At 40.1% G+C, this 12,596-nt stretch overlaps 1 protein-coding gene across 1 annotated transcript in view; it reads left to right on the top strand.

Annotated features, from left to right (window-relative positions):
* The window catches only part of cntnap2a (contactin associated protein 2a), a 476,610-nt gene that overhangs the window by 309,662 nt on the left and 154,352 nt on the right, over positions 1 to 12,596 (top strand). The window contains exon 16 of the mRNA XM_061805953.1: positions 1,037 to 1,121. Coding sequence (XP_061661937.1) covers positions 1,037 to 1,121 — 85 coding nt within the window. The remainder of the gene's footprint in view (positions 1 to 1,036; positions 1,122 to 12,596) is intronic.

Below are 12,596 nucleotides of genomic sequence, written 5' to 3'. Positions count from 1 at the left end.
TATAATTCTTGAACTCGAGAGGCCATGCCACCTTTTTTTAGATAGAGGATTATCTCCTCAGATTTGAAGGTACTGTTTCTCATCCTAACCGCTTGACATTCACCTATGAACTATTCAGGCAACATTTAAGAATAGCTGCTTGATGGAGCCAACAGAATTCCATCATTTGCAAAACTTTCAAATGCAATACTGAGGCCATAAAACCAAACCACTTACTCAACCCATCTGCATCTAATAATTCTGTCCATAAAATTCATGAACAAATTTGGTGACAAAAGGAAGCCTTAGTGAAGTTCAATTCTCACTGGAAAAAAAATGACTACCAGCAATGCAGCACAAACTGACACAGGCTGTGCAAGGACCGAACAGATTGTATCAGTGCAGCAGGTACCCCATACTCTCAGAGCACACTCTGCAGAACTATCCATGGATCATTGTTGAACACCTTCTCCAACTCCACAAAGCATATTTAGACTGGTCGGCCAAACTTTCATGCATGCTTCAGAACACTGAGGGTGTAGCGCTAGTCCACTGTTCCACGGTCAGAATGAAAACCACACTGCTCCTTCTCAATCTGAATTTCTCAATTAGACTACCAGATGGAAAATGTGTTCTTTCATTTAGTTTTAAATGCTTCTTTTTCTTGTTTCACTTTTTCTAAATTAAACATGAAATAATAACCGCTATTTTGTTAATAGGGCATTTGTTGCATCAGAGATATGTGCTGACCATGATGTCTGTTTGCAAAAAAAAGGTATCTATCAATTGTTGCTAAAATTTCAATAGTAATCTAAACTCTCAAAATACATTTTTAGACAATTGTACCACTGGAAAGGCTTTGAATGGCAGAAAAGATCTCTTTAATTATGTTCGCCCTTGTTACTCCTGTAATTTCAACTTCCAAGTGAACCCAATTAAAACAGAACAGTTCTTTTCATTGCACCACCCCTAGTAAAAAAAAAACTTTAACATGAAATAAGCCTGCCTGATAACATGAAAATACACACACGCATGTCAATGTTGCTTTTGTTTGCAGGTAACAGCCATCACCATCAGTGCAGAACACTGTGAGCAACAAATCACGTACAGATGCCGCATGTCCAGACTGCTCAACACTCCAGGTATGCCATTGCTGACAGAATTTTATGTATATAGCTTCAGACATTCATAAGAGTACTCTAGAAGGAAGTTTATTGGTCAAAGAGTTTCAATAGTTTCTTTCAATGTGAGGAGTTCCTTGAACTGAGCAAAAATATAGAAATAAAGTCTAACAGGTACAAATTTACTGCCTGTTAGTAGTTATTACAAATCAAAATGCCGAAAGTTGCCAGCCATGGCTAGATTAATTTGAATTACATTCTTTTGCATTCCATTTTTTTGGGGGGGTTTGGCGACTTTTAGTTTTGAGTCAGTTTGATTTAGAATTAGCAAATCAGTGTAGCTTGTTAAAAAAAATTGATTGGTGTGTCATGTACTTGCAACCAGGTTTTGTAGTGTGTTTGTGCACGGTAAAGATGTGCAGTACTGATTGAAAGACAGCTATTAATGTAATTTAATGTATAACACTGTAACAAGCCTCTTGTCAGATCCACTTTACACTGTCACACAGCTGTAATCAGGAATACACATAGGCATCACAACTGTGCACACAAAGACTCAATGAAGGGAATTGTTTCATTAAGACAAAACATTGCAGCAATTAGAGGGATTGTGAGTGTGCATGTGTGTGCGCACGCGTGCATGTGCGTTAATGCACATTGGTATATTGCTGGCAGAGTAGATAAAAAGAAATATTGATGGATGTGTTTTATAGTGCAGTACAGCTTCAACTTCACAATTAACCTCCTTTCCACAAAAGCATTAAACGTCAATGACTGAAAGACACACATATACACACAATATTCGTATCATTCTCTCAGTATCTTTCGCACATACACACATATGCACACACACATGCACACGCACCCTTAATTGACCAGTTTACTTCTAATTCACTACCTGGCGAGTTGGGGAAATCCAATTACCAGACTCTACAGTAACTGAAAAGTTGCGCCAGGAAAAATCATTTACCCAAAATTCCCCTCTATAAATTAGCTGTCAGCTTTCATCAAATGACTCCATCGACAGCATTTCCATCGTGTACACTAGGCATGCATGGACACACACACACACGCACGCACGCACGCACACGCTCACAATCACACGTGCTATTCTGGACTTTCATCTTTTACACTGGGGAGTATAGTATTCTGGAGCTAAACGAAGCATTAAATGGGAATTATGGTCTGCCGCCAGTGACATCTCTCGATTAGAACCTTGCAGAAATATTTCTAATTGTCTTACCTGTCCTTTTGTTTCTGGAGTTGGACTGCTTTAAGACAAACAACAAATGGCATTTAATGTGGCTTTTCTTTATTGTTGTTAATTAATTGAAGTACACGTCGTAGCCACTGTATTTAATGTAGTCATATTTCCTATTTGTATCCTTTTTCTTATTTTAACCCCTTTATTCTAACATTTGTAATACCTATCTACACTTAAAAATCCTGCTCTTTTGCTCAGCTCCCTGCTCTTTTTAATCTGCTTGATTTTTTTGTTTGTTGTAGTTTCTTCTGCATTGAACCCTTGACCATTCAGTATCATCTTTAAGAAAGATACACACATTTTCTCTCCCTTCCAATCGTAGTCTCCCCCGACCACATTCTCTGATATCTCTAAAAGAATATTAATCATCTTGTGTGCAGTTTGTTGACAATGACAGTACTTACTCATTCTGCTTCATCATAAATGTTAGTTCAATTCAGTTTCACTCATTTCGATCCTTATGTCCTATTTTGCATCCATTCATTTATTTTTTGTAAACTTATGTCATTAACCCTGCTACTCTCTGGTTCCCAAGTTGCCCTGTGGGCAGTTTTCTTAAGGGGGGTCTGAATCTGAAATCCCAAGTTTTGTCAAGTGATGAGCTCGGTATTTGTGAAGTGAAAATGAGCAACAGCCAATTCGGGAGTGACATGAAGCTTGTATTGTTGACTGTAATAGAGGAGTAACTGGTTGTGTTGAATTTTTATAAATCGCATCTTCCAATTCGGTCCCCACAATATGTATGACAAAAACAGTTTTCCACCATAATGTATGTATTCCAGAAAAGCTGCTTCTATTAATTCTCTTCATATTTGTTGACGGGCGACACGGTGGATCAGCTGGTAAAGTGTTTGCCTCACAGCTCTGAGGTCCAAGGTTCAATCCTGGACCCGCCTGTGTGGAGTTTGCATGTTCTCCCCATACCTGCGTGGTTTTCCTCCGGCCACTCCGGTTTACTCCCACATTCCAAAAACATGCAACATTAATTGGACACTCTAAATTGCCCCTAGGTGTGATTGTGAGTTCGGGTGTTTGTCTCAATGTGCCCTGCGATTGGCTGGCAACCAGTTCAGGGTGTACCCCGTCTCCTGCCCGAAGATAGGCTCCGGCACTCCCGCGACCCTTGTGAGGATAAGCGGTGAAGAAAATGGATGGATGGATGGATGGATGGATGGATGGATGGATGGATGGATGGATGGATTTGTTGAACATCTGGATTCCCTGTGGTACAGTGCTTGATCACACAGTCCAGGGTTGGTAGGTTGACGTTTGTGTCGGGGATTCGGATTCGTTATTTTCATTTTTGAGATCACTATAAGTGGTGTGCGATTTTGTGTGGGGTCACTGAAATGTTAATTAAAAAGCAGTTAATATTTGAAAAATAGGCATTTGTGCACCATGATTTACAAAATGATCGCCTGGTTGCAACACTGCTTGCACAGGACTGTGTAAAACTGCTTGTCTGAAAAGACCCAATCCAGATTCGGTATTATCACTTCAACTGTGAAGTCTGAGAACAATAAATGTTGCCAAATGCTAGCATTAAGTTTAAAGGTAATATATGTGCAATGAATGAAGGAAAAACATTAACTCCACTTATCAGACAAGCTTGTCAAAAATAGATCTAATACACCTCCATACTAATGTTGCATCAGATAGTGAGAAAGACAGTACGTTTCAAGGATATAGGCTAGTTTACATTCTGAAGACTTTTTTTGTGAGGGATTATGGGGGGGGGGGGGACTGGCTAAATCATTGGCCAAAACCCCTATGACCGGTGAGCACACAAGTAGGCTTTTTCATGTCACAAAAAGCTTGAAGTGCTCGTCTGAACTAAAGGCTTACCCATTCATTGTTGAAGCACAATAGCTCAAGGTGAAGATTCTCAGAGAGAAATTATCTGATCATCTCATTTTTCTCTGCACCGGGTGCCAAATATCATGCAAGTATCAATAATTCTTTTCATAAAAGGTGTCAGTCTGAATCAAGGCTTACTGCACAATTGATCTAATATTCCTTTAATGCATCTTCAATGTCAGCAGTGTTAAGCCACATTTACACTGGGTGGTAGGTACTATTCAGCTAAGGTCACCTCAGCACAATTCATTTTACACAACAGTACATCGTGCACTTCCATTCTGGTGTGAGTAGGCAGAATAGCAATAGCTGTGTCAACTACATACAGTACATTAAACAGCTTGTAGCCTTCCAGTGATTCAGCAAACATTAACAATAGAGACAATGAACATTCCATGTCCTTTCTACTTGGTGTGTGTCTGTTTATCAATAGAAGAAGAGCTGGGTTTTAATTCAAATGGATTATGTATGGCCTTTATGTCCCCAAAGCTGATTATTCAGGGTCAACCATTTGAAAGGTGACGGGCCACCCCTACTCTGCATGTTATGAAGAACGACAGCATATTCAAATACAACATTGTCACATATGCATAATCAGTATTTTTGCTGAAGTTACCCATACAAAAGTTACAAAGCACTCAACACCCAGATAAACATGTTAAAAATCAGTTTTTAGGTGGGACAAGCAGAAGGCGATGAGAAATACTGGAGGTTAATGAGGCTTTTGCATTCATGCACTTCTGTTCTCGGTTCTACTTCACTGCACTCACTTGTTTATTGTTTGCGCTCATTTGTTTCTGTGCTCATCATTAACCTTTTCAAATGCATAAACAGACAGTTTTCTCTCATTTCCGTTTTATCGGACAGCTATTATCACTCTTAAACTTTCAGGGAGAGTCCAAAATTATCCCCATTCCCTCCGCTCCCACAATCGAAAAAAAATCATATAAACTATTAAAATAACACATTGGTGGCACTTAGAGGTCTATAGGCCTCTTCAAAAAGTAATTAAAATAAGATTACAGTCTTTAAATATTTAATTCCATATTAACCCATCCATGAAATATTTTATTTTATTCAATATTCATCACTGTAAATATGGCTGCAAATTACCATAAAAAATAAATGTTTATTTTGATTTTGAATAAAAAGTCACAATGTTAAATGGGAGCATAAATGTTTGTGTATTTGATTGGCCGTTGTTCCATCCCTTCATTAAATTTCATGAAATTCAGCCTGCAGCTGCTGCTGCTGCTGCTACTGTTATTATTATGTGACCCCAATGTCAACTCTCACTGGTTGACTCATGTGTTTTTGTATTTTCTCTTCTATATACGACTAGGAGTGTGCCATTGGCTCTTAACTATTTGGAATAGTATCATTAAGTTTAACCATCCCTTTATGTTTGCCACAATACTGTATCTCTTTATGTTGGCCTAATTGGGATGTACATGGTTGCACATCTTTCATTACTAATGTTCTCGCTCCAAAGTCATTAATTTGTGAGGGTTCTTCAGGCATGAAGAAAGGTTGGGGCAGAGAGAGGAACAAGCTTTTTTTTTTTTTTTTTTTTAACTGCACATTTAAATCCAGGAAGAAGGAGTACAATTATAAGGGTCCACGGGCTTAATTCCAATCTCCCAACGCCCATGTGTCTGTGTAACGCTCCTTACCCATTGTAAGCAAAAGGCTAGTCAACATGAGGAAATCCACTCACCCAATGTGACCAATTCAGGGAAAGGGGGACATAGAGTCTTCCCCTGCTTCAGGCTAGAGAGTAAAGTACGGCTTTATACACAGTAGTCCAAAAAATGAACAGATGGAATTGGCCTGCAACCTTTCTGCAGTCTTGTGCTCACTGCTGGTCCTGTGTGAAGGTGAATTTGTTCCAAAGTTTAGCCAAGAAAGTGAGAAAGACAGGGATTCGTCACACATTAGCACCCAAAACATTTGCCCCCCGTAATGTGCCGTTTGCTCTGGTGATGCATCATTGCTCTGGATAATGCTATCATATGTTGTGTTGACAGACTTGTGTGTCTTACTCTGCCTTGTTATTGTCAGTGTACCTGAGTGCAGAGATTATTGCGTATAGTCACACAGGCCGAGTGTCGTCAATGACTGGTACACTTTACACAACATTAAGCTTGCACCAAACAGAGTTCGCAAGGGCAGCATCTTGCTCTTTTCTTCCCCTCAGTTTTTATCACTCTATTGGGATTTATTCATCCCTTTTTATTCTTTTCAAGTAGTTGCCTTCCAAGATTATTTCGCTGTAGCACACCAACGACTGAGTTCACAATGAAATCTGGGATAAATTGGCTCATGGTTGCTATGGGTCGAACATCAAATCGATCAATCATTTTTTCATCTCTTTCTCTGTTTCGGTTTGTAGCTGTAATTTCTCAGCGATGACTGCTAATTTTTTTCACTGCAAGAAACCTGCAGATTTGGAAACGTTATCAGAATTTGAATGAAAATCATCTTCATTAGCGAAGTGCTTAAAAACATAAGGAATATCTCTGTGAGTTGGAGCCATTCTAGTCCAACGTAAACACAAAGGTAGAGCGAACCATTGAGCAATGTAAGGGTACTTGTTATGTGATAATAGTGATGCAATGACACCTGTTCAAATAATGCAGAGAGTTATAAAGCAACTTAAAGGGACAAGTGGTCCAGTGATTCATTTACTCCACAACGACAATTGTCCAAATGCTCCAGCGTTTGTCTCCTCAACTTATAACCGTCAGAGGTAAAGCTGAAATGTTAGTGTATGGGGTGGCAAAGCTGGTTGGAGCGTTGGACCGGGGTTCAAATCCCGACCCCACCTGTGCGGAGTTTGCATGTTCTCCCTGTGCCTGTGTTGAGTTTATCCAGGCACTCCAGTTTCCTCCCACATCCCAAAAACATGCATTAATTAGAAACTCTAAATTGCCCTTAGGTGTGGTTGTGAGTGTGACTGTTGTGCCCTCTGATTGGCTGACATCCATTTCAGGGTGTAGTCCGTCTCCTGCCCGATGATAGCTGGGATAGGCTCTAGCACTCCCGTGACCCTTGTGAGGATAAGCAGCTCAAGAAAAGGGATGTGTGTGCGTGTGTGGGTGTCCACACACGCACACACATGTACAGGTTTAGTCTGAGGTGACTTCTGACAGTGAGACAGAAAAATTAAAATGTGTGGCAGTGTAGATGTACTTCTAACTTCAACTGTATGTACACACATAAGTTCATATTTTTTCCTCATTAATTTACACACACCACCCATATTAAAAGAAAAAACTATTTGCAGATTGATTAAAAAATGAAACATCACTCAGCCATAAGTATTCAGACACTTTGGTCCATTTCTGATCATCCTTGAAATGGTTGTAGGCCATTGTAGTTGAGCTGTGTTTGATCATACTGATTGGACTTGATTAGGAAAGCCACACCCCCGTAAGAACCTACACCTCGCAGCGCATGGCAGAGCAAATGAGGGTCGTGAGGTCAAAGGAGCTTCCTGAAGAGCTCAGAGACAGAATCACAAAACACATTAAAGCCGTGTGAAGTTTAAAAAAAAAAAAAAAAAAAAACATCTAACGGACTCCAATATTGTGAGAAATAAGATTTAGTCTCATCATACAAAGATAGAGTGAAGTATGTGTGGATTAGACCAGGCACTGTTTAGCACCTGCCGAATACAGTCCCAAGAGTGAAGCACGAGTGGGAACATCATGCGGTGGGGGTGTTTTACTGTTGCAGGGACAGGACTACTGGTTGCAATCGAAGGAAAGATGAATGCGGCCAAGTACAGGGTTATCCTTTATGAAAACCTTCTTCTGAGTAATCAGGAACCTTAGACTTGGCTGAAGCTTCATCTTCCAACAATAGAATGACCCTTAGCAAACAACTAAAATAACAAAGGAGTGGCTTCAGAACAAATCCACGAGTAAGGTTTTTTTTTCCTGTCAATATGGGGTGATGTGTGTACATAAGTGTGGGGACAAAAAAGAAATTAAATTATTTCATCAAATCGTTGCAACATAAATAAAAAATTTAAGGGGGTCTCGATACTTTCTGTACCCAGCGTGAATGTGTGTGTGCGTGCGATGGTGATTCTCATATGATGATTGCATTATGATAACTATTCGTCCCAGAAAGGGGAAATTTGTTGAAAATACTTTTAAGTCATGCACTGCGCATCCACACTATTATTTTTATTGAGTGCTGTTTACATCGAAGTTATAATACTCGTCAATAGAAGAGCCCACAAAGTACCATTGTAATCCCTGAACAATTTGTAGCACTGTGCACACATTATTGTTAACAATGTAATGTGTTTGTGAGCTGTTATATCCATTGGATCAGGCAGTGAATGCAAGTAGAAATGGTCAAGGTGAATAATAGAGGTTCTTCACTTGATATGGGACATTAAAAAGGTGTCCATTGCTCCCTATACAATCCAAACCACATTTCAGTTCAACATTGATCCAATTACACACAATTTGACACTTTTTTAAGTTGCTTTTTTTTTATTCATTGTGCCTGTGGCATCTTTTTTTCCTTTTCATGTGATCATTTATATCTTTTAATCCATTTGTATCACATCTACTATGTGAGACCATGTGAAAGTGCCTTAGGGTCAGCCTTAGGGACTACATGTATAAACGCTCCACTCCCAGAAACACACGCACATAAATTCACTGCGATCCTCTTACGGGTGGATGATTGGGCCTGGGTGGGGGGAGTGGAAGGGGGGTTGGGCTCGCACTGAAAATTATAAAAGCGGTCTGAAACAATCCACACCGCGCCTGTCATGATGCCACACCCTCCAGTTTGAAAACCACTGCATTGTCTCTCCATGATTGGAGCTCATGTGGGTGAGATTTCAGACCGCTTACTGAGTAATAAAACAACCTCTTCCGGTCTCTGTAGAGATATTATTGTTTTAGTGCTTCCAGAGATTAATTAGCGCAATTAATCAGTTGTTTCAATTTCATTGGAATATATATATATATATATATATATATATATATAGGCGGCACGGTGGGTCAACTGGTACTGGTCCCGGACCCGCCTGTGTGGAGTTTGCATGTTCTCCCCGTGGCTGCGTGGGTTTTGGCAACCAGTCCAGGGTGTACCTCGCCTCCTGCCCCTTGACAGCTGGGATAGACTCCAGCATTCCCCGCGACCCTGGTGAGGATAAGTGGTGAAGAAAGTGGATGGAAGAATATATATATATGACATCCCAGTGGAGGTATGGAGGCAATTTGGAGAGGTGGCTGTGGAGGTTTGTACAACTTATTCAATAGAATTCTAATAGGAGAGAAGATGCCAGAAGAATGGTAGAAAAGTGTGCTAGTCCCCATTTTTAAGAACAAATGCAATGTTCAAAGCTGTGGAAACTAAAGAGGAATAAAGATGATGAGCCACACAATGAAGTTATGGAAAAGAGTAGTGGAGGCTAGACTCAGGACAGAAGTAAGTATCTGCGAGCAACAGTATGCTTCCATGCTGAGAAAGAGTACCACTGATGCATTATTTTCCTTGAGGATGCTCGTGGAAAAGTACAGAGAAGTTCAAAAGGAGCTACATTGTGTCTTTGTAGACCTAGAGAAAGCCCATGACAGAGTACCGAGAGAGGAACTGTGGTATTGGATGTGCAAGTCTGGTGTGGTGGAGAAATATGTTAGAATAGTACAGGACATGTATGAAAGCAGCAGGACTGCGGTGAGGTGTGCTGTTGGTGTGTCAGAAGAATACAAGGTGGAGGTGGGACTGCATCAGGGATCCGCACTGAGCCCCTTCCTGTTTGTGGTTGTAATGGATAGGCTGACAGATGAGGTTAGACTGGAATCCCCTTGGACTATGATGTTCGCAGATGATATTGTGATCTCCAGTGAAAGCAGGGAGCAGGTGGAGGAACAATTAGAAAGATGGAGACACGCACTGGAAAGGAGAGGAATGAAGATTAGCCGAAGTAAAACTGAATATTTGTGCGTGAATAAGAGGGTTGGAGGGGGAAGAGTGAAGCTCCAGGGAGAAGAGATAGTGAGGGTGGATGACTTCAAATACCTGGGGTCAACAATAGAGAGCAATAGAGACTGTGGTAAGGAAGTGAAGAAACGGGTCAAAGCGGGATGGAACAGTTGGCAGAAGGTGTCTGGTGTTCTATACGAAAGAAAAGTCTCCGCTAGGATGAAGGGCAAAGTTTATAAAACAGACAGTGGTGAGGCCGGCCATGATGTACGGATTAGAGACGGTGGCCCTGAAGAAACAATAGGAAGCAAAATTTGAGGTAGCAGAAATGAAGATGTCGAGGTTCTCGCTTGGGGTGAACAGGTTGGATAGGATTAGAAATGAGCTCATTAGAGGGTCAGCCAAAGTGGGATGTTTTGGAGACAAGGTTAGAGAGAGCAGACTTAGATGGTTTGGACATTTTCAGAGACGAGAGAGTGAGTATATTGGTAGAAGAGGAGGATGCACGAGATAGGCTTAGATGGAAAAAGATGACATGCTGTGGCGACCCCAAATGGGACAAGCCGAAAGGAAAAGAAGATGATATATATATATATATATATATATATATATATATATATATATATATATATATATATTAGGAGTTTAATGAGGTCTTTTTTTCATATTTCATATGTTTGTCTCTATGACTCTCTGTGTATCTATCCTCTTTTAAAATCTAATTTTGACATATTTCTAGAGTAAGATTGTTCTTAATTTGTTTTTGTATGATTACATCTTGTCCAACCATATCATTGGCATTTATCTCAAATCCCAAAATACACAAGCAAGCATTCTCACTGGAAAGAAAAGGGCAGCTAGGGAAAAGAACAAATAGTCAAACTAGTGCATAAAGCATGCAGATGAGAAGAAGTAGTAGATAAAAAGTGGCTTATATGTCTTTTGATTAATATAAAGTGACAAAACCAAATGGAAGAGTCAACGGAGAGCGAGTACTGGGGTGGAAGCAGATTAGTTTGTTTTCTGCTCTGACACTGAATGATTTGGTGCTAGCAATATGCTACAAAGCCTTCACACGTACCCCAAACGAATGCATATCACCCTCAATGGGTTTAACTGAGCTATAGATGCTTTCGTGTGTATGCACACCAACACACACAAACAAGAATTCATTAACAATAAGCCATATGGCTGGGTGAAAGATAAAAAGCAAAAAAAAAAGAAAAGCACTTGAGAAGTATTAATAATATTGTCCCATTTGTAAAGTGTTGAGTGGTAGATCTCAATTAGGACTTCTTGGGCCATTCTTAACTCAATAATAATTCTCTCCAAAGTTGCCCAAGTGTAGTGAAAAACCGCAAACTGGTCATCAAACTGTCGTTTCACTGATGGATCATGCTCACTGAAGTCATTAATTTACACACAGAGTAATGGAAAGCCTTTTTACCTGTCTCCTTCCTTACCCTCGCTCTTTTATTTGTTATAAAACATTGTTTATTGTCTTCTGCGTGCTCGTGGTCCAGGGTCTGCAATGCGCGTGCTACAATCGCCAAAGCCACTTTTAACGCAGCTCTTGGATTACAGCTGCACATTAGACCAGAGATTAGAGCACCTTGAAAAACACCAGTAGAAAAGCAGCAGAAATATTACTTTTTGCACTGATGATAGAACACACATAGAGGAAAGATTATCCACATTGACCTTGAGGTGGGTTTGACAAAAACTCAGGGAAAGTTTTCTAGGGGAAAATGTAGCAGTTTGTAAATCTATCCATTTTCTATGCTGCATATCCTCAAGAGGGTCATCGGAGTGCTGGAACCTATCCCAGCTATCTTTTGGCGGGTGGCAGGGTACACGCTGAACTACCTGCCAGCCAATCGCAGGCACATATAAACAACATATTAACACAAACAAACAAACCCTAACAATTCGCACCATATTCAGATGTATGGGCAATTCAGAGTCTTCAATTAACCTACAGACATGTTATTGGGATGTGGGAGAAAACCGGAGTGCCCTGAGAAAAAAACCACGCAGGCACTAACTGCAATTAATAAAATGCAATTGCAAATCATGTAGACAAGAGGATGTGTTTTAATGTAGTCATATTTTATATTGTGTTCCAAGCAGAAAAACATGTATTAATTTTAACGTTTTAAACTAGGTGTCACAAACTTTTTGAAGCCGAGTGTTACTTCTTGGATCAGGGGTGGCCAATTCCCGGCTCACAAGCTGCATGCAGCTCTTTGCCTCCTTTTATGTGTCTCTCGTGAAGGTGTGAAAGCATATTGAAGTTTACAGGGTTTTTTTGCGCTTTGCTTGAGTTCATTACGATAGTTGTGAGGGTGCTTTGCTTGTGTTTATAATGGTATTTGAATGTGCAATCTGTTTGAGTTTATTACAGTTGTAACGGGTATTGT

This window comes from Syngnathoides biaculeatus, chromosome 19 (genome assembly GCF_019802595.1).
Source record: "Syngnathoides biaculeatus isolate LvHL_M chromosome 19, ASM1980259v1, whole genome shotgun sequence".
Classification (NCBI taxonomy): domain Eukaryota; kingdom Metazoa; phylum Chordata; class Actinopteri; order Syngnathiformes; family Syngnathidae; genus Syngnathoides; species Syngnathoides biaculeatus.
The sequence above is the reverse complement of the archived record's forward strand: the minus strand, read 5'-3'. Positions and strand labels throughout refer to the sequence as shown.